The sequence below is a fragment of the Cololabis saira genome, chromosome 16 (assembly GCF_033807715.1).
Source record: "Cololabis saira isolate AMF1-May2022 chromosome 16, fColSai1.1, whole genome shotgun sequence".
Taxonomy (NCBI): domain Eukaryota; kingdom Metazoa; phylum Chordata; class Actinopteri; order Beloniformes; family Belonidae; genus Cololabis; species Cololabis saira.
The window spans coordinates 40010809-40033149 of NC_084602.1; the positions used below are offsets into that span (position 1 = coordinate 40010809).

The 22341-nt window shown below is 43.4% G+C and overlaps 1 protein-coding gene across 1 annotated transcript in view; it reads right to left on the reverse strand.

The window, feature by feature from the left end:
* galnt16 (UDP-N-acetyl-alpha-D-galactosamine:polypeptide N-acetylgalactosaminyltransferase 16) overlaps nt 1-21803 on the reverse strand; it is a 46501-nt gene extending 24698 nt beyond the window's left edge. Inside the window, exons 1-4 of the mRNA XM_061743047.1 lie at nt 21333-21803; nt 4284-4465; nt 2081-2179; nt 1049-1116 (exon numbers count right to left, since the gene is read on the reverse strand). Of these exons, the coding sequence (XP_061599031.1) occupies nt 1049-1116; nt 2081-2179; nt 4284-4465; nt 21333-21569 (586 nt within the window). The 5' untranslated portion in view covers nt 21570-21803. The remainder of the gene's footprint in view (nt 1-1048; nt 1117-2080; nt 2180-4283; nt 4466-21332) is intronic.
* Between the last annotated feature and the right edge of the window lie 538 nt (nt 21804-22341).

Below are 22341 nucleotides of genomic sequence, written 5' to 3' on the forward strand. Positions count from 1 at the left end.
ACGGTCATGTAACGCCCAGCCGAGGTTTAGTTCCTCCTGAGGCGCTGAGCTAATGCTCCCATCCATCAGCTCGGCCTGGTGCTGACCCGCGAGGCCGGGACTCCCCCGTACTCCCATCAGCCCCGGGTGGGGGGGGGGGGACTCCCCGCCGTCCGCCGAGACGCCGCTGTGTCCTGATGTTCTTCCTCTCTTCTCCATTTCCATTTTTATTTATTATAAGTATCTCATAGCCATCATTTTTGTCCATCTTTCCTGTAGTTTCTTGTGCCGGCCCCCCTTTTTTCTCTTTCGTGCATGTTTCCAGGCCGGAGTTTCAGGAGCTGCGTGCTGGCCTGCGGTCCCGGTACCGCCCCCCCCCTGCCATTTTTACCTGCCATTGTTTATATAATAATTGCTCGGGGGTTTATGTTCATGTTTATGTTTATGTTCATGTTCTGGGTCTCTGGAAAGCGTCTAGAGACAACATCTGTTGTATTAGACGCTATACAAATAAAATTGAAAATTGAAATTGAAATTGAATTGTCCTGACGTCCTGACGTCCTGACGTCCTGACGTCCTGACGTCCTGACGTCCCGCCAGCTGCACCTCCGTGTTTGTCCTCGCGTCTGTTCCAGCAGGAATTCAGCTCACGGTTCGGCTCCACATGTGGAGGAAACTCCAGACGTGTGAAAAATGAGCTCACGTCCAGCTGTCGCTAACCGCTAACGTTCCCACACCGCTAACGTTCCCACGCCGTTATCGTCCCCACACCGCTAACGTTCCCACGCCACCGAGGAGCCTGCAGCGACTCGTCTCACTTCCTTCCAATACCAATACCAGACCAATAACAATACTGAACCAATACCGGACCAACGATGAGCAGCTTTACAGGGGCTCATGCAGGAGGAACTAAAACAACTAAGACGACCTTGTTTGACCCTGATGAGTTTTAGTTCCGCAGGGAGCAGAACTCGGACCTCTGCAGTTCTCCACAGAAAAACTCTGGAAGATGCAAAACTCCCTCTATCCATCCATTCATCATCCATCATCCATCCATCCATCAACTTACGGTCGGAGCTGAAGTCGTCGATCAGGATAATCTCCTGAATGAGCGATGAAGGACTTCTCATCAGGACACTGAAAGAGAGGAAGAGAGAGGAAGAGAGAGATGACTACCTACCTACATTGGCTACCTGTAAAATTCAGAATTCCATCCATCCATCCATTGTCCACCGCATTATCCGAGTCCAGGTCGCGGGGGCAGCAGTCGGAGCAGGGATCCCCCAAATTCAGAATTCAATTTAAAATTTTATTACTTGCATATAAAGCCCAAAACGGCTTAGCTCCGCATTATTTACAAGACCTGATAGTGCCTTATGTTCCTGGCAGAGCTCTCCGTTCTCGGAGTGCAGGTTTACTCGTAGTTCCTAGAGTATCCAAATGTAGATTTGGAGGGCGGGCGTTCTGCTATCAGGCACCGTTACTATGGAACCAACTTCCAATCTGGGTTAAGGAGGCTGACACCACCTCCACCTTTAAAACTAAACTTAAAACCTTTCTGTTTAGTAAAGCCTATAGTTAGTGTTTAGTAAACCTCTAGCTGGTGTTGGTAAATCTCTAGGTAGTGTAAACTCTAGTGTGTTAGAGTCAGTAGTCATAGTTGCAGCTATAGAACAAGACTATAATAGTTAGTCTCAAATATAGCTTGGTGGTAGATATGCTGCTATAGGCCTATGCTGCAGGGGGCACCGACATGATCCGCTGGGCGGTGCCTCTCACCCTTCTTCTCCTCTCCTCTTCCCTGCCTCTCTTCTCCATTTCCATTTTTATTTATTATAAGTATCTCATAGCTATCATTTTTGTCCATCGTTCCTGTAGTTTCTTGTGCCGGCCCTCCCTTTTTTCTCTTTTGTGCATGTTTGCAGGCTGGAGCTTCAGGAGCTGCGTTCTGGCCTGTGTTCCCGCCCCATCTGTTGTATTAGACGCTATATAAATAAAATTGAATTTAATTGAATTGAATTGAATGAAGAGTGGAAGAGAGAGGAAGAGGAATATACGAGATCTTCAGGAAACACCAGGGTCGTCAGCGTTGACCTCGTACCTCTTGATGGTGCGGAGCAGCGTGGATCTGGCCTCGTTGTGGAAGGTGATGATGATGCTGGTGGACGGCAGGTCCTGGTCGTAGCTCAGCGCTGCACACCTGCACACAAGACGCCACAATGACAATTAACTTATTATAGTAATCATTATATACTATTATTACAGTTAAATCATTATTTAACCACGTTAATGTCCAGTTTCATCCATTTCTCACACGGGAAAACTGAATTTCTTAAAGTTTGATGAAGAAAAATCATGATAATTGTTAAGTTAGGTGCGTTTTCTTTTTTCTCTCTCTCTTTTTAGCACCATTGTCATATTTCTTTTCTTTGAATCAAAAAAGAATACGACTATCTGTGTTTGACAGCAGCTATTTTGTTATTTTATAACTTTGTAGCTTTTTCTTTTAATTGCGTAATTTGTTTTTGTTTTTTTTATTATTACATGAATTTAAATTTGATTTCTTAGGAAAAAAGGAACAGATAAAATAAGCTTAGTCTTCTTTCTGTTCCCTTTCATTCAAGGAAAGAGATTTGTTGTAATTATTTTGAACTTGTTTTTCTTTTAATGAATGAAATAAAGAAATAAAGTAAAGTAAAGAGTTTCCCGCCTGACCACTAAGGGGCGTGGCCTTGTGATTGACAGCCAGCCGAGCCAATGAGAAACCGCCTCTGACGAGGAGCTGCTACGGCCGCCGGCCTATTCCTGCTCCGTCACCGTGGCGACGGGTGTTTCTGCTGAAATACTGCAGCTTTCTTGGTTGTCATGGCGACGGGATACATCACGACGGAGGTCTTGCGGTCCGTTCAGATGCAACAAAGGACACTTGTTCTGTCCTTCTCTACTTCTGCTGAGGAGTTTAGGGGCTTTTGGGCTTTTTTACGGCGTTCGGACGTGACCTGGCAACCGCTCAGGCTCTTCTCTAAGATCCCCGCTGATGTCTTTCCCTCTGGACCTTGTGTTTTACACACACGGACCCTTCGGATCAGCAAAACATCTACAACGTTTCAGGCGGCGGGGATTAGCGACGGCGGCCCGTGGTGCCGACTCAGCCTTGGTTACCGTGGTGACGTGGAAATATGTAGTTGCCCGGCAACCGGCGCTCAGACCTGGTTCACAACTCGTTCAACTTGTGAACCAGCTGAGAACCGGTTTGTTTTTCCACAGCTCAGGTGCTAAGAGGAGCCACGTCAGTTACGTCTCTGCAAACGTCAGTTACGTCTCTGCAAACGTCAGTTACGTCTCGGCGTTTGCGTGAAAAGTTGCAGCAACAACATGGTATCTGCTCTAACAGGACTTGGTCCACGTAGCTCCTCCGTGGACACATCTCTAAAAGACAGGTTGTCTCCTCCTCCCATGATGCTTTGCTGCATCCAGATTCATTCTGATTTGAAAATGTCTCCGTCTCCCAGTCTTGCTGTTGCCGTTGGTCTTAATAACTCTGCCCCCTCCTCTTACGTAAGCGGGGTGGAGCCATTCCCAGGTGTCTGTCTTATGTTGTCAGCATGAATGGGGGGATGTTGGACCGTTTCCCCCTCCGTCTGGGGGCTCCGGCGCCGCCGGGGGCGCCCGTGGAGGTACGGTGGGGCCCTGGCCCGGCTCGGAGGGCCGGCCCCCGTCGACTTGGATGGCCGGTGGGGGAGCGTGGGCGTCTTTTCAGGGCCGGCTCCGCTGGTCCTGCCTCCTTATTATTATTGTTATCATCATTATTGTTGTTAGTATATTATATTATTATTATTATTATTATTATAGATACCGGATAGATGAATGGATTGAAAAAAAAAAAAAGAAAAGGACCAGCCCTGGAACAGGTTTGGGGGAAAAGGGGTATCTGTGATGCTGCTATAGTCCCAGACTGCTAGTAGACCTCCTATGATGCACCTCTCCTCTCTCTATTGTTGTCATGAACCTGTGTTTTGTCCTCCAACCGGCCCAGGTGCATGCTGGTCCTCCCCCGGGTCTGGTTCTGTCAGAGGTTCCTTCCCGTTAATGGGTTTTTCCCACGTATCAGACAGATTACCGCCGACGCCCATTCAATTTGCAGCTCAGCGCGGGATTAGTGGCTGATCCCCTGGCAGAGCTCAGCGTCTCCCGCCTCCCCGGCGATGGTGGCGCCGGCGGCGCTCACCTGTAGTACCGGGTGTCCCGGATGGCCCCCTCACCTGTAGTGCCGGGTGTCTCACCTGTAGTGCCGGGTGTCTCACCTGTAGTGCCGGGTGTCCCGGATGGCCCGCTCGCCGCCCAGCCGGTCGCTCTCCTGCAGGTTGAAGGCGTGCTCCCGGTACGGGTCGTCGCCGGGCCGCAGCTGCTTGGCGGCCAGGAAGGCCTTGTCATCGAAGCCGCCCAATAGCTGCGCCTGTGGCTCGGCGCGGGGCGGCGGCGTCACCTGCAGGCCGGAAAACGTAGGTTAAAGGGGACCTATTATGAATTTTTTAACATATCTTTAACATATATAAAGTGGTCTCCCCTCAGCAACTCAGAGAAGGAGGAAAGCAACCAAATTCTGCAGTGTCTGTACAGCTGCCCGGATGAGCCGTCCAGTGTCATGTGGATCTACGAGCTAATAAGATTCAGCGCATTTTCGTTACGTAACCAAAAAACAAACCACGCCCACAACTATAAAACCGTGTAACTGCTTGCAAGCGTCCGACTATCGTAGCACTGCGTGACATCGGACGCTCTCTGTCCATCTCCCTCCAGCCAGCTGCCACTTTATGGAGGTTTTTGTAGTGAAATGAGGCGGAATCAGAGATAAGATATGCTGCTATCGGCCTATGCTGCAGGGGGGCACCGACATGATCCACTGGGCGGTGCCTCTCACCCTTCCTCTCTTCACCATTACCATTTTTATTTATTATAAATATCTCATAGCCATCATTTTTGTCCATCGCTCCTGTAGTTTCTTGTGCTGGCCCCCTTTTTTCTCTTTTGTGCATGTTTGCAGGCCAGAGCTTCAAGAGCTGCGTGCTGGCGCACTTCAACTCTGAATAAATAACCGCTGAGTTTCCTCCACCTGAACTTTACGTGTTTTGCAATAAATTGAATTGAGCATCTTAAGAAACATGACGTGTTCTGGTCGTGAAACGTTACCAAACTTCCCGTATAAGTGCAGCTTTGTATCCAGACGCGTTTTACCCACATTTTCACTCAGAGAGATCAAATCCATCCAGAAACTAGTTTAATCAGGATAACGGCGGATGTGAGGCCAGGAGCTTCAATCAATCCCGGTAATTAATGGCTTTAACGCTGGCCGGCGGCGCCGGGGTCGGAGGTCACGGCGGCTCATCGTCAGAGAGGAAGAGGTTTCCCTGGCCGAGGATTCAGGCCAGCCTGACCCGAGCGGGGCTGTAGGTGAGAGTCTGGTTCCTCTGTAGGAGGTTTGGGAGTGAACTGATTACAGCTCTTTCACCTTCATCAGCTTTAACCTGAACCTCCATCAGCACGGCGAGGTAATCCCAGCAGGCTCGGCTGGGATTACCTCGCCGTCCTCGCCGGGCTCCTCAGTCCTCGCCGGGCTCGCTGTCCCTGTCAGTCGTCAATTCAGTCCTCACCGTTCTCATTTCAGTCCTCGTCCCAGTCCTTGTCTCAGTCCTCGTCAGTCGTTTCAGTCCTCGTTTCAGTGCGAAGGCCCTATTGTATCTGTAGGAATATTTCTCGTATTTTTTGTCATTTTTATTTTTCTGACGAAATGAGGGCCTTTTTTCCCCCTAAACGTGCCCTAAAAGTCACCAAATTTTTCACCAAGCCAGGCCTGGTGAAAAATGTGATATTTAATGGTTTGCATTAATGGGCGTGGCCTAACGGCTCAACAGCGCCCCCTAGAAAACTTTGTTCCTCAAGCCCCACAATACGGTTTGACGTACATGCACGAAAATCGGTACACACCTGTATCATGTCGCAACTTAAAGAAAAGTCTCTTGGAGCCATGGCCCAAACCCAACAGGAAGTCGGCCATTTTGAATTAATCATGTAATTTTGGCGCAATTTATGCCATTTCTTCGGCCGTTAATGCGGCCCGAACCGTAACGTGCACTAGGGATGGGCGGTATGGACTAAAAAATGTATCACGATAATTTCTGGCATTTATCCCGATAACGATAAAAGTTACGATAAAAAAATACCAATTCAACTCCATTTTTGTAACTATAAATCTATCACCACATTCCGTCTTTGGAGCCAAATCACTGCTGTAAAATATACTAAACGCTACTAAAGTACACTAATCTTTCTTTCTTTCTTTCTTTCTTTCTTTCTTTCTTTCTTTCTTTCTTTCTTTCTTTCTTTCTTTCTTTCTTTCTTTCTTTCTTTCTTTCTTTCTTTCTTTCTTTCTTTCTTTCTTTTCTGGCTCATTTCCTTCCTTCCTTCCTTCCTTCCTTCCTTCCTTCCTTCCTTCCTTCCTTCCTTCCTTCCTTCCTTCCTTCCTTCCTTCCTTCCTTCCTTCCTTCCTTCCTTCCTTCCTTCCTTCCTTCCTTCCTTCCTTCCTTCCTTCCTTCCTTCACGTACGTTGAACCATAAATCAGCTTTACACAAAAACATCATCAACGGGAATTTATAATTTTTACTGCGAAATGACAAATTCTTACCGTGTTACCGAATTGTTTTGACGGTTTATCGTGAACGGTAAAATATCGTCCGAACCGTAACGTGCACCCAGGTGTGTTATACATCAAAATGTGCGTCTCCATCCTGCGACGATGCGAATTACTTTTCTCTTTCAAAAGCGTTACCGTGGTGACGATAGACGCCAAAAAGCGTGCCCACCCTTCATCTGATTGGTCCATATGTGATAGTTCCTACTTTCTGACATAACTTTTGAATGGTTTCACATAAAGAGTCATGGTGGTGTCATCGGACTTTGAGTCCTTGACCTTTATTGGTGAAAATTGCACGTGCAAGGGCCCGTTCATCACTGCTTGCAGCTTTAATGTTATGATTGGTTTTGATTGGTTATGAGGGGTTTAGGGGCGGAGCTTAGTAAAACAGGCTAAAAAAAACCCTTCCATAGAATCTCTGTGTGACGTCACAGGTTGTTGTCCAGTTCTTCTTATTCAGTCTGTGGTTCCAGCGTCTAAAGGTCAGTGTTGTTTTGTCTGATTCTTCTCTCCTCCTTTATTTGTTTATCTGTGGTTTTTTGGCTGGTGTCAGTCGACCTTTTCAGATAAATGTCACTAAAACCAGAGATGATTATATATTATTGGACCAACGTGAACGTCACCTCTCCATCAGTGAAGGCTGTGCTGCAGAACAAATAGCTGGAAACTATTACCAGAAATGCTCATAAAGGAGCTCTTTTTCCCTGTAAGTTCGGGGTTTGATGATGACGGCATTTTTATAAGGATTTAAATGTTTTACTGAATTAGTGTGAACTTTTTGTTTTATCTGCTGATTCAAGTTCCTGAAAATGTGTTTTGAGGTTTTGATGTGTTGAGAAAACTAGCAGGATGAGGTTAGATGAAATAAGATTAGAAGAAATAAGATGAGATGAGGTTAGATGAAATAAGATGTTATAAAATAGGATGAGATGTAATAAGAAGAGATGAAATAAGAAAAGATGAGATGAAATAAGAGATAAGATAATGTAACATGAGATGAGATAAAATAAAATGAGATGAGGTGGATGAGGAAGATGAGAACTCTGAAACTCAGACTTTTATATAATGTTTGTCAGATAAATCAAATCAGAACCAGCCTCTTATAAAAGTCTCCAACTTCCTTTTTTTTAATAAATGTTTACATTTGTGAAAGAAAACCAAAATATTTTGACAACATTTTGCTGATTTACTGAAGGAAACTGATTTCTGGCCTCATCAACCTGCAAATATAACTCCATAAACTACAAATCTGCAACAGAAAACTGTTTAAAAGTTAAGACTTTTGCATAAACTCAGATTTTATAAAAGTTCCTCACGAATCTCTTGAATTTTGACTTTATAGAGACTTTTTTTGGCGAGTTTGCTGAAATCTAAGAATCTAAAATAAAATGAGATGAGATAAAATAAAATAAGATAAAATGAAATAACATGAGATAAAAATAAGATGAGAAGATGAAAGAAGATAAGATAAAATGAGATGAAATAAGATGAGATGAGATAAGATGAGATCAAATAAAATTAGATCAAATAAGACGAGATGAGATAAAATTAAATAAAATGAGATTAGATAAAATAAGATGAGATGAGATTAAATAAGATGAGATAAAATAAAATAAGATGAGGTGAGATGAGGTGAGATAAGGTTTTCTTCCAAGGTTTCCTGAGGTTGAACCAGTTTTTCTTTCTCCAGATTCAGATTCTCATTTACTTTGATTTAAAAGCCGGGTGACGTCATGTGAACGTTTTCCTCCACAATCAGGTCTGCAGGAACCAGCTGCATCAGATCAGCTGAGCTTAAAACTTCAGCTCTGAATGAATAACCGCCGACTTTCCTCCACCTGAACTTTGCTGCGTTACGTGTTTTTGCAATAAATTGAATTGAGGATCTTATAAAGATGACGTGTTCTGGTCGTGAAACGTTCCCAAACCTCCCTAATAAGCGCAGCTTTGTATCCAGACAGAGTTTTATGTGATGGATGGAGCAGTTAATCCTCGCCGAGGGAACGCTGTTAACTGCACGTTTAAACCAATTTAGTCCCGGAGTGTTTTTGTGGTCACATGCCAGATTAAACAAGGAAAAAAGGCCCGTCATGCTCCAAAGTCTGAGCGGGAGAAGCGACAGCTGATCCGCGTCAGATAGCAGATTAGAGCCGGGGGCGACGCTCCACTCAGATGTTTCAGCCCAACAGTTCAGAAAAGCTGGGGAGGAAATTAGAGAAATGGGGGGGGAAGAGGGAGAAAGAGGGAGAGGTGGAAATGTTCTGCAGGAAGAAATCTGGGTCGGTGACGGAGGTGAAAAAACTGATGAAATCAGCGGTTTCACCTTGTCCTTGTTAGTCCTCATCCGTCCTCGTTTCAGTCCTCATTTCAGTTCTCGTTTCAGTCCTCATCTCAGTCCTCGCCAATCCTCGTCTCAGTCCTTGTTTTAGGGCTGTGCGAATAATCGATTTTAAATCTAAATCGGATTTATTAATCAAAACGATGTTAAAAAAAGGAAAATCGGAAAATCGATTTTCCATTTTTGCAGCTGGCTGCATTACAGACTTTCGTCTAGTCATCTTTGTTTGGTCAAGAAAATTGTAAATGTTGTCACTTTACTAAATTCAAGGAGGATTTAAAGTATCTTTCAATTGCACTTCATTCCCAATAGGGAAATGTGTTTGCTATTTTTCTTTAAAAATAAAGATAAAATATTTGAAACAATTTATTCCATTGTCTTTTGTAGTTTTACCAAAAAAATCGAAATCGAAAATCGGGTTTTCAGAGAAAAAAAATCGGAATTTTATTTTTGTCCAAAATCGCCCAGCCCTACCTCATTTCAGTCCACGTTTCAGTCCACGTTTCAGTCCTCGTTTCAGTCCTCGTTTCAGTCCTCATTTCAGTCCTCATTTCAGTCCTCGTTTCAGTCCTCATTTCAGTCCTCGTTTCAGTCCTCGTTTCAGTCCTCGTTTCAAACCTCATTTCAGTCCTCATTTCAGTCCTCATTTCAGTCCTCATTTCAAACCTCATTTCAGTCCTTGTTTCAGTCCTTGTTTCAGTCCTCATTTCAGTCCTCGTCAGTCCTCATTTCAGACCTCATTTCAGTCCTCATTTCAGTCCTCGTTTCAGTCCTCGTCAGTCCTCGTTTCAGTCCTAATTTCAGTCCTTGTTTCAGTCCTCATTTCAGTCCTCGTTTCAGTCCTCATTTCAGTCCTCATTTCAGTCCTCATTTCAGTCCTCATTTCAGTCCTATTTTCTGTCCTCGTCAATCCTCATTTCAGTCCTTGTTTCAGTCCTGGTCAGTCCTCATTTCAGTCCTCGTTTCAGTCCTCATTTCAGTCCTCATTTCAGTCCTCATTTCAGTCCTTGTTTCAGTCCTGGTCAGTCCTCATTTCAGTCCTCGTTTCAGTCCTCATCTCGGGCCTCATTTCAGTCCTCATTTCAGTCCTCGTTTCAGTCCTCATTTCAGTCCTTATTTCAGTCCTTGTTTCAGTCCTCATTTCAGTCCTCGTTTCAGTCCTCATTTCAGTCCTCATTTCAGTCCTCATTTCAGTCCTTGTTTCAGTCCTGGTCAGTCCTCATTTCAGTCCTCGTTTCAGTCCTCATCTCGGGCCTCATTTCAGTCCTCATTTCAGTCCTCGTTTCAGTCCTCATTTCAGTCCTCATTTCAGTCCTCGTTTCAGTCCTCATTTCAGTCCTCATTTCAGTCCTCATTTCAGTCCTTGTTTCAGTCCTCATTTCAGTCCTCATTTCAGTCCTCGTTTCAGTCCTCATTTCAGTCCTCGTTTCAGTCCTCGTTTCAGTCCTCATTTCAGTCCTTGTTTCAGTCCTCATTTCAGTCCTCGTTTCAGTCCTTGTTTCAGTCCTCATTTCAGTCCTCATCTCAGTCCTCATTTCAGTCCTCGTTTCAGTCCTCGTTTCAGTCCTCGTTTCAGTCCTCATTTCAGTCCTCGTCAGTCCTCATTTCAGTCCTCGTTTCAGTCCTTGTTTCAGTCCTCGTTTCAGTCCTCGTCGGTTCTTATTTCAGTCCACGTTTCAGTCCTCATTTCAGTCCTCATTTCAGTCCTCGTTAGTCCTCATTTCAGTCCTCATTTCAGTCCTCATTTCAGTCCTGGTTTCAGTCCTCATTTCAGTCCTCATTTCAGTCCTCATTTCAGTCCTCATTTCAGTCCTCATTTCAGTCCTTGTTTCAGTCCTCATTTCAGTCCTCATTTCAGTCCTCATTTCAGTCCTCGTTAGTCCTCATTTCAGTCCTCATTTCAGTCCTCATTTCAGTCCTTGTTTCAGTCCTCATTTCAGTCCTCATTTCAGTCCTCATTTCAGTCCTGGTTTCAGTCCTCATTTCAGTCCTCATTTCAGTCCTCATTTCAGTCCTCGTTTCAGTCCTCATTTCAGTCCTCATTTCAGTCCTCGTTCCAGTCCTTGTTTCAGTCCTCATTTCAGTCCTCATTTCAGTCCTCATTTCAGTCCTCATTTCAGTCCTCATTTCAGTCCTCATTTCAGTCCTTGTTTCAGTCCTCATTTCAGTCCTCATTTCAGTCCTCGTCAGTCCTCATTTCAGTCCTCATTTAAGTCCTCATCCATCTTCATTTCAGTCCTCATTTCAGTCCTCATTTCAGTCCTCATTTCAGTCCTCATTTCAGTCCTCATTTCAGTCCTCGTTTCAGTCCTCATTTCAGTCCTCATTTCAGTCCTCATTTCAGTCCTCATTTCAGTCCTTGTTTCAGTCCTCATTTCAGTCCTCATTTCAGTCCTCATTTCAGTCCTCATTTCAGTCCTTGTTTCAGTCCTCATTTCAGTCCTCATTTCAGTCTTCATTTCAGTCCTCGTTTCAGTCCTCGTTTCAGTCCTCATTTCAGTCCTTGTTTCAGTCCTCATTTCAGTCCTCGTTTCAGTCCTCGTTTCAGTCCTCGTTTCAGTCCTCGTTTCAGTCCTCGTTTCAGTCCTCATTTCAGTCCTCGTCAGTCCTCATTTCAGTCCTCGTTTCAGTCCTCGTTTCAGTCCTTGTTTCAGTCCTCGTTTCAGTCCTCGTCGGTTCTTATTTCAGTCCACGTTTCAGTCCTCATTTCAGTCCTCATTTCAGTCCTCGTTAGTCCTCATTTCAGTCCTCATTTCAGTCCTCATTTCAGTCCTGGTTTCAGTCCTCATTTCAGTCCTCATTTCAGTCCTCATTTCAGTCCTCGTTTCAGTCCTCATTTCAGTCCTTGTTTCAGTCCTCATTTCAGTCCTCATTTCAGTCCTCATTTCAGTCCTCGTTAGTCCTCATTTCAGTCCTCATTTCAGTCCTCATTTCAGTCCTTGTTTCAGTCCTCATTTCAGTCCTCATTTCAGTCCTCATTTCAGTCCTTGTTTCAGTCCTTGTTTCAGTCCTCATTTCAGTCCTCATTTCAGTCCTCATTTCAGTCCTCATCCATCTTCATTTCAGTCCTCATTTCAGTCCTCATTTCAGTCCTCATTTCAGTCCTCATTTCAGTCCTCATTTCAGTCCTTGTTTCAGTCCTCATTTCAGTCCTCTTTTCAGTCCTTGTTTCAGTCCTCATTTCAGTCCGCATTTCAGTCCTCGTTTCAGTCCTCGTTTCAGTCCTCATTTCAGTCCTCATTTCAGTCCTCGTTTCAGTCCTCATTTCAGTCCTCGTTTCAGTCCTCATTTCAGTCCTCATTTCAAACCTCATTCCAGTCCTCGTTTCAGTCCTCGTTTCAGTCCTCGTTTCAAACCTCATTTCAGTCCTCATTTCAGTCCTCATTTCAGTCCTCATTTCAAACCTCATTTCAGTCCTTGTTTCAGTCCTTGTTTCAGTCCTCATTTCAGTCCTCGTCAGTCCTCATTTCAGACCTCATTTCAGTCCTCATTTCAGTCCTCGTTTCAGTCCTCGTCAGTCCTCGTTTCAGTCCTAATTTCAGTCCTTGTTTCAGTCCTCATTTCAGTCCTCGTTTCAGTCCTCATTTCAGTCCTCATTTCAGTCCTCATTTCAGTCCTATTTTCTGTCCTCGTCAATCCTCATTTCAGTCCTTGTTTCAGTCCTGGTCAGTCCTCATTTCAGTCCTCGTTTCAGTCCTCATCTCGGGCCTCATTTCAGTCCTTATTTCAGTCCTTGTTTCAGTCCTCATTTCAGTCCTCGTTTCAGTCCTCATTTCAGTCCTCATTTCAGTCCTCATTTCAGTCTTTGTTTCAGTCCTGGTCAGTCCTCATTTCAGTCCTCGTTTCAGTCCTCATCTCGGGCCTCATTTCAGTCCTCGTTTCAGTCCTCATTTCAGTCCTCATTTCAGTCCTCATTTCAGTCCTCATTTCAGTCCTTGTTTCAGTCCTCATTTCAGTCCTCATTTCAGTCCTCATTTCAGTCCTCGTTTCAGTCCTCATTTCAGTCCTCGTTTCAGTCCTCGTTTCAGTCCTCATTTCAGTCCTCGTTTCAGTCCTCGTTTCAGTCCTCATTTCAGTCCTCGTTTCAGTCCTCATTTCAGTCCTCGTTTCAGTCCTCGTTTCAGTCCTCGTTTCAGTCCTCGTTTCAGTCCTCATTTCAGTCCTCGTCAGTCCTCATTTCAGTCCTCGTTTCAGTCCTCGTTTCAGTCCTTGTTTCAGTCCTCGTTTCAGTCCTCGTCGGTTCTTATTTCAGTCCACGTTTCAGTCCTCATTTCAGTCCTCATTTCAGTCCTCGTTAGTCCTCATTTCAGTCCTCATTTCAGTCCTCATTTCAGTCCTGGTTTCAGTCCTCATTTCAGTCCTCATTTCAGTCCTCATTTCAGTCCTCATTTCAGTCCTCATTTCAGTCCTTGTTTCAGTCCTCATTTCAGTCCTCATTTCAGTCCTCATTTCAGTCCTCGTTAGTCCTCATTTCAGTCCTCATTTCAGTCCTCATTTCAGTCCTTGTTTCAGTCCTCATTTCAGTCCTCATTTCAGTCCTCATTTCAGTCCTCATTTCAGTCCTTGTTTCAGTCCTGGTCAGTCCTCATTTCAGTCCTCGTTTCAGTCCTCATCTCGGGCCTCATTTCAGTCCTCATTTCAGTCCTCATTTCAGTCCTCATTTCAGTCCTCGTTTCAGTCCTCATTTCAGTCCTCATTTCAGTCCTCATTTCAGTCCTTGTTTCAGTCCTCATTTCAGTCCTCGTTTCAGTCCTCGTTTCAGTCCTCATTTCAGTCCTTGTTTCAGTCCTCATTTCAGTCCTCGTTTCAGTCCTCGTTTCAGTCCTCGTTTCAGTCCTCGTTTCAGTCCTCGTTTCAGTCCTCATTTCAGTCCTCGTCAGTCCTCATTTCAGTCCTCGTTTCAGTCCTCGTTTCAGTCCTTGTTTCAGTCCTCGTTTCAGTCCTCGTCGGTTCTTATTTCAGTCCACGTTTCAGTCCTCATTTCAGTCCTCATTTCAGTCCTCGTTAGTCCTCATTTCAGTCCTCATTTCAGTCCTCATTTCAGTCCTGGTTTCAGTCCTCATTTCAGTCCTCATTTCAGTCCTCATTTCAGTCCTCGTTTCAGTCCTCATTTCAGTCCTTGTTTCAGTCCTCATTTCAGTCCTCATTTCAGTCCTCATTTCAGTCCTCGTTAGTCCTCATTTCAGTCCTCATTTCAGTCCTCATTTCAGTCCTTGTTTCAGTCCTCATTTCAGTCCTCATTTCAGTCCTCATTTCAGTCCTTGTTTCAGTCCTCATTTCAGTCCTCATTTCAGTCCTCATTTCAGTCCTCATCCATCTTCATTTCAGTCCTCATTTCAGTCCTCATTTCAGTCCTCATTTCAGTCCTCATTTCAGTCCTCATTTCAGTCCTTGTTTCAGTCCTCATTTCAGTCCTCATTTCAGTCCTCATTTCAGTCCTCGTTTCAGTCCTCATTTCAGTCCTCGTTTCAGTCCTCATTTCAGTCCTCATTTCAGTCCTCATTTCAGTCCTCATTTCAGTCCTCATTTCAGTCCTCATTTCAGTCCTCATTTCAGTCCTCTTTTCAGTCCTCTACAGTCCTCATTTCAGTCCTCATTTCAGTCCTCATTTCAGTCCTCGTTTCAGTCCTTGTTTCAATCCTCATTAGTCCTCATTTCAGTCCTCGTTTCAGTCCTCATTTCAGTCCTAGTTTCAGTCCTCATTTCAGTCCTCATTTCAGTCCTCATTTAAGTCCTCATCTGTCCTCATTTCAGTCCTAGTTTCAGTCCTCATTTCAGTCCTCATTTCAGTCCTCATTTAAGTCCTCATCTGTCCTCATTTCAGTCCTAGTTTCAGTCCTCATTTCAGTCCTCATTTCAGTCCTCATTTAAGTCCTCATCTGTCCTCATTTCAGTCCTCGTCTCAGTCCTCATTTCAGTCCTCGTCAATCCTCATTTCAGTCCTCATTTCAGTCCTCGTTTCAGTCCTCATTTCAGTCCTCGTCAATCCTCATTTCAGTCCTCATTTCAGTCATCGTTTCAGACCTCATTTCAGACATCGTTTCAGTCCACATTTCAGTCCTCGTTTCAGTCCTCATTTCAGTCCTTGTCTCCGTCCTCGTTTCAGTCCTCATTTCAGTCCACATTTCAGTCCTCGTTTCAGTCCTCGTTTCAGTCCTCGTTTCAGTCCTTGTCTCCGTCCTCATTTCAGTCCTCATTTCAGTCCTCATTTCAGTCCTCATTTCAGTCCTTGTCTCAGTCCTCATTTCAGTCCTTGTTTCAGTCCTCATTTCAGTCCTCGTTTCAGTCCTCATTTCAGTCCTTGTTTCAGTCCTCATTTCAGTCCTTGTTTCAGTCCTCATTTCAGTCCTCATTTCAGTCTTCATTTCAGTCCTCATTTCAGTCCTTGTCTCAGTCCTCATTTCAGTCCTCGTTTCAGTCCTCATTTCAGTCCTCGTTTCAGTTCTCAATTCAGTCCTTGCTTCAGTCCTTATTTCAGTCCTCATTTCAGTCCTCATTTCAGTCCTCATTTCAGTCCTCATTTTAGTCCTCGTCAGTCCTCGTTTCAGTCCTCATTTCAGTCCTCGTCAGTCCTCATTTCAGTCCTCATTTCAGTCCTCGTTTCAGTCATCATTTCAGTCCTCATTTCAATCCTCATTTCAGTCCTCGTTTCAGTCCTCATTTCAGTCCTCGTCAGTCCTCATTGCAGTCCTCATTTCAATCCTCATTTCAGTCCTCGTTTCAGTCCTCATTTCAGTCCTCGTCAGTCCTCATTTCAGTCCTCGTTTCAGTTCTCAATTCAGTCCTCATTAGTCCTTATTTCAGTCCTTATTTCAGTCCTCATCCATCTTCATTTCAGTCATATTCTGCTATGCACATGAAGAAATCTGTGTCGGTGACGGAGGTGAATAAACTCTGATGAAATCAGCGATTACGCTGATTTCCCCCCGTCCCCCCCCGGGGGCCAAAGTCCGGTCTGGTTAAAGGTCGGTGCAGAAACTCAGAGCTGCAGGGACGAGGTTTCACTCAAAGCTGATTCTGCCCTCGTCGGAGCCGCTGGCTCGAGTCCAGGCCCTGATGAAACCCACGTCTCCCCCGCAGGACCCGGACCCGCCTCTGAACCGAGCCCCGTCCAGGCCCGGCGCTAGCTTTTCCAGGAGCCCAAACAGGACTGGGCCCCCTGTTGGCCCCCCTTAAATCTGTTACCGTTTCAGAAGGAGCCAGACTGGATTTGTGGACCTAACCTGCCTACAATTCATGCAAAAATAACCCGTTGTTGCTTTAGGAAAGTTGGCCGAGTCAGCACATTCTTAATTTTTTTCCAAAATGAGTTTTTAAGTTTCTAAATTTGTAAATTTGCCCAAGAAAGCTCAGTTTTTCTAACCTGATGAAAATCCAACATTTCCATGAGAAAATGTTGGACTTCAAACTTTGATGTGAATTCGCTGATTTGCAGGGAAAACTCTTTATACTCTTTATATAATGTTTGTCAGATAAATCAAATCAGAACCAGCCTCTTATAAACGTCTCAAACTTCCTTTTTTTTCAATAAATGTTTACATTTGTGAAAAAAAACCGAAATATTTTGACAAAGTTTTGCTGATTTACTGAAGGAAACTGATTTCTGGCCTCATAAACCTGCAAATTTGCTTATTTGCAAAAGGAATTTCAGAAAATATAACTCCATAAACTACAAATCTGCAACAGAAAAGTGTTTAAAAGTTAAGACTTTTGCATAAACTCAGACTTTATTAAAGTTCCTCATGAATCTCTCGAATTTTGGTTTTATAGAGACTTTTTTTGGCGAGTTTGCTGAAATCTAAGAATCTCTGTAAAATGTTAGATTTCTATAAAATTCACAACTTTCCACAAAACTAATATATATCACTTTTTAAAATGAGCAAAAGAAAAAGGTGAATTTCTGAGTTTAGGTCTCAAACTTGATCTTTTGACTCTTAAAATTGGTAAGAAATTAAAAACTGGAATGTCTGACTTATCTATGACGGTTTATTTCCATTCTCAGTGGAGTATTTTCTTATTTTATTTCCATTCTCAGTGGAGTATTTTCTTATTTTATTTCCATTCTCAGTGAAGTATTTTCTTATTTTATTTCCATTCTCAGTGAAGTATTTTCTTATTTTATTTCCATTCTCAGTGAAGTATTTTCTTATTTTATTTCCATTCTCAGTGGAGTATTTTCTTATTTTATTTCCATTCTCAGTGAAGTATTTTCTTATTTTATTTCCATTCTCAGTGAAGTATTTTCTTATTTTATTTCCATTTTCAGTGCAGTATTTTCTTATTTTATTTCCATTCTCAGTGAAGTATTTTCTTATTTTATTTCCATTCTCAGTGAAGTATTTTCTTATTTTATTTCCATTCTCAGTGGAGTATTTTCTTATTTTATTTCCATTCTCAGTGAAGTATTTTCTTATTTTAGTTCCATTCTCAGTGAAGTATTTTCTTATTTTATTTCCATTCTCAGTGGAGTATTTTCTTATTTTATTTCCATTCTCAGTGAAGTATTTTCTTATTTTATTTCCATTCTCAGTGAAGTATTTTCATATTTTAGTTCCAGTCTCAGTGGAGTATTTTCTTATTTTATTTCCATTCTCAGTGGAGTATTTTCTTATCTAGGTGGCAGCAGATCGGGTTATTCCTCCTCTCCGGTTCTCCAAGGCCCCGGAGACGAGAGCTGGTTCCGGTATGTTGTTTGTCTTTCAGAGTCTGAGCCTCGACCTCCAAACTATGTTCTGTTTTTAACCGAGAGTCTGATCAAGTGACGACTTGCCATCATCATTAGGGGGGGTTTCTGTTTCTGGCGGCTCCTGTTACTCCGGCCCAGTGAAAACAAACCGGGATTTACACGTTGATTTCCGGTTTAAAAACAGGTCGATATTAGGTTTTTCAACCACTTTTCAACCGTTTAAAAAGCATCAACGTGTCTCAAAACACTATATCTCCAACATTTCTATTGATAACCAGTTCACTATAGTATAAAAAGAGTGATTTTATTGAATGTAGTTAAGTTTTCATCCTTCATCCTTCATCCCTAGAGCTGTCCAGCTCCTACACTGCAAAAACTCAAAATCTTAACAAGAATATTTGTCTTATTTCTAGTTAAAATGTCTCATTTTTAGTCAAACAAAATCTCATTACACTTAAAACAAGACTCATCACTGGAAAAAAAAAATATTTTCACCTGTTTCAAGTAGATTTTCACTTGAAATAAGTAGAAAAATCTGCCAGTTGAACAAGATTTCTTTGCTTGTAATAAGAAGATAAATCTTGTCCCACTGGCAGATTTTTCTACTTATTTCAAGTGAAAGTTTACTTGAAACAGGTGAAAATTGTCAAATAACAAGTTATTTTTCTGGCAATGACTCTTGTTTTAAGTGTAATTAGATTTTTTTGACTAAAAATGAGACATTTTAACTAGAAATAAGACAAATATTCCTGATAAGATTTTGAGTTTTTGCAGTGTAAACTCAGCATCTTAATCTATTTTATCATCAATCTATGTATTGTTTCTTTTTTACTCATCTTAACCTTTTTTTAGACCCCAGAAAGCTAAGTGCACTTTAAAAAACACACATATTTCAAATGTTGAATATCTGTTATGTGCAATTGCGTGTTTGTTTGTACGTCCTTAAGCTGCCGTCATGTCTTTTTAAATTTCCCCTAGGGGATAAATAAAGTGATTTGAATTGAATTGAGTTTAATTTTTCTCTAAAATAGGCAGGCAAAATCTCGAATCTAGACGTAAACGCAATCTAAACGCATTTGATTTTTCATAAAATATCATAAACGGGGAACCATATGGTCTGCGTTAGTGGTGCGGAAAAAATCGATAATGCAATATATTTTTGCGCTCTCTGTCGCAATAAATAATCAATAAACTGACGGCAAATATCAATATTTTATTTACATTTAGTTCAACTTGTCCGGCTGTGCAGTGTTTACATTTACAAGACTAGCAGGCAGTGAGGAACTATGCAAAATTAAGTTGCTTACTGACTTTTTTATGTATTAGAAACAAAGCAGTGACTGTCCTGGTTTATATAAAACATTTTATTAATGTTCATGCACTTTAATTTGTCCAGCTGTTCAGTTTTTACATTTACCAGCCTAGCACAGTGAGGAAATATACAAATGCACTTTCTTTGTACATTGTATGAAGTTTTGGCCTTGAATAAATGCATAACTACAGACGTTTTCCTTTTTATGGGTATTTTTTCTTTTTCAGTCACATATATCGTGACATATCGTTGATGAAATTTCTTACAATATATTGAATATCGTAGATATCGTGATATTATCGTTATCGTGGGCCACAGTATTGAATCGTGAGTTACTGTATCGTCCCAGCCCTAATCTTTAACATTTCCATCGATAACCAGTTCACTATAGTATAAAAGATTGATTTTTATTGAACATAGTTAAGTTTTTTCTCTAAAATAAGGAGGCAAAATCTCAAATCTAGACGTAAACGCAATCTAAATGCAAAACAGTGGATACTTGATAATTAAACATGCAAATCATAATCTGGTATAATCAGGTTATTGTTTTTACCATCTGTTTATGCTAATGTGTTTGTGTTGCTCTTGTTCTTCATTTATGTTGTTTGTCATTATTCAGAGTTATGTCATGGTTTCACTAATTGTTTGTAGTTTGTGCTCGAGTGTTTTAGTGTTTTAGTGTGTTCTCTTTAAGGTTTTTATGCCATCAACCTGCAGGGACTGCAGATGTAAATGAGCCTGTACGGCTAAATCTGGCACATTTACATGATGGACTCAAGTGCTCACGTTAATTAATGTGCGTTGTCCCTTTTAAATAAATAAATAAAATGAAATGAAATTAGATTTTTCATAAAATATCATAAACAGGGAGCCATATGGTCTGCGTGCTGTCTATAAGAATCCTCCAGATTAACAACAATGTAGGTATTTATCGATATATAAGTAAATACAGGGTTCCTACACATTTTTCAAGGTCAAATTCAAGCACTTTTCAAGCACTTTCAAGGGTCTTTTCAAAATCTTCAAGCACCTTATTATTTTTTCCGCTTTTTAATCACAATTACGTACATTGCATCGTGCTGTAAACCTCTAGTTATGTTTCATCTTACTGATTTTATTTCTCCTTGTAATAACTAAACTATACAGTCTGATCCCAATTGTGTGAAAGACACAAGAGTTATAATTTCAAGCACTTAAACTAAAATTCAAGCACTTTTCAGGCCTTGAAAACACAACATTGAAATTCAAGCACTTTCAAGGATTTCAAGCCCCCGATAGGAAACCTGTCAAAAACATGACTACATGTTTACAGCACGATACAATGTACAATTGTGATAAAAAACGTAAAAAGTATATATATATATATTCCTGTAGATATTTTACCCCAGCGATAAGGTGCTTGAAGATTTTGAAAATGACCCTTGAAAGTGCTTGAAAAGTGCTTGAAATTTAGTTTAAGTGCTTGAAATTATAACTGTCTTTCACAAAATTGGCATCAGACTGTAATGTGTGTTTAGTTATTAAAAGGAGAAATAAAATCAGTAAGATGAAACATAACCAGATGTTTACAGCACGATACAATGTACGTAATTTTGATAAAAAGCGGAAAAAATAATTATGAGTATAAATATTCCTGTAGATATTTTACCCCAGCAATAAGGTGCTAGAAGATTTTGAAAATGACCCTTGAAAGTGCTTTAAAAATGCTTGAATTTGACCTTGAAAAATGTGTAGGAACCCTGTACTGATTTTATTTCTCCTTGTAATAACGTTATAATATCAAGCTTTTAAGCACTTAAACTAAAATTCAAGCACTTTTCAGGCCTTGAAAACAAAACATTGAAATTCAAGCACTTTCAAGACCCGTAGGAACCCTGGAAATAGAAACACGGCGGCCCCGGCCCATGCAGGTCCAGGTCCAGGTCCAGGTCCAGGTCGGGGCCGGGGCCGGGCATCAGCCGGCCCCGGCCCGGATCTCCCCGGAGCGCCGCTCCTTCCCCCGCCTCCCCCTCCGGCCCGATCCCGGACCTAAACCCGGTCCAGACGGGCCCCCAGACCCGGATCCAGCCCTCTAGACGCCTCCCCCCGCAGAGAAACACCTGAGGTTCCGTCCAGGACCGAGGTGCGCCATGACGCACGGACTTATGCGGACAAGCCTCTTAATTCTAGGAGCGGATGTTTCTCCGGCCGGTGTTTGGGTCCAAAACCCCCGAGAAAACGGAGACACCGACAACGCCTTGCACATCAACATGCAGCCCACACTCCCCTGCAGCTTCCTCTCCTCCTCCTCTCCTCCTCCTCCTCTCCTCCTCCTCCCTCACTCACGATCAGCGGGATGGTCCTGTCATCCCGGCGCAGCTCCGTGCGGCCGCCGCCCCCCCGGTGTCGGTCGGATGATGCTGCCGGCGCGGCCCCCGCGGCCCCGGCGGCCCCGGCGGCCCCCCCGGGCCCCCCGGACCCCCCAGGTCCGGGCTTGTTGTTGTCCTGCCACAGGTAGTAGAAGGTGCCCAGGATCCAGGCCACGGTGAGGATGGCGATGGCGTTGGCCCGTATCCTGCGCATGCTGCGGCCATACGGAGGAGGCGCGGCTCGGTGCGCGGCTCGGTGCGCGGCTCAGGGCGCTGCGTCCCTCCCTCCCCCGCCGCCGGTGATGCGTGGCGCCGCAGAGAGACTCGGTGCCCGCGGAGCCCGGTCTGCGATCTGCGGCTCTGCCGGGGATCTGCGGGATCTGCGGGGCTGGTGCGTCCCTGGATCTGCGCACCGACGGAGCCGCGGTCCTAGCGCCGCCTCCTCCACCACACTGTAATCCACGCACTTGCTGTAAGAGAGGAGAGGAGGAGGAGGAGGAGGAGGAGGAGGAGGAGGAGGAGGAGGAGGAGGAGGAGGAGATGCACCAGCCCAGTAACGTCTGCCGCACGTCTTTCACCGCGCAAACGCACAAAAACACGTGTTTTTGTGCGTTTTGTACGCGTTTTATGTCTGATCCGTCATATCTGCAGGGTCCCCGAACACTATCCTGCATGGGCGCCCTGCAGATCTGACAGATTAGACATGAAACGCGCAAAAAACAGACAAAACACGTGTTTTTGTGCGTTTTGTCCGCGTTTCGTGTCTGATCCTTCAGATTTGCAGGCGCCCCTGCAGATCTGAAGGATCAGACATAAAACGCGCACAAAAAGGGGTACAAAACGCACAAAAACATGTGTTTTTCACCTAAGAGCCGACAGCAAGATCCTCGAACACCGTCCTGCAGGGGCGCCCTGCAGATCTGAAGGATTGGACATGAAACGCGCACAAAACGGATAAAAACGCGCACAAAACGCGTACAAAACGC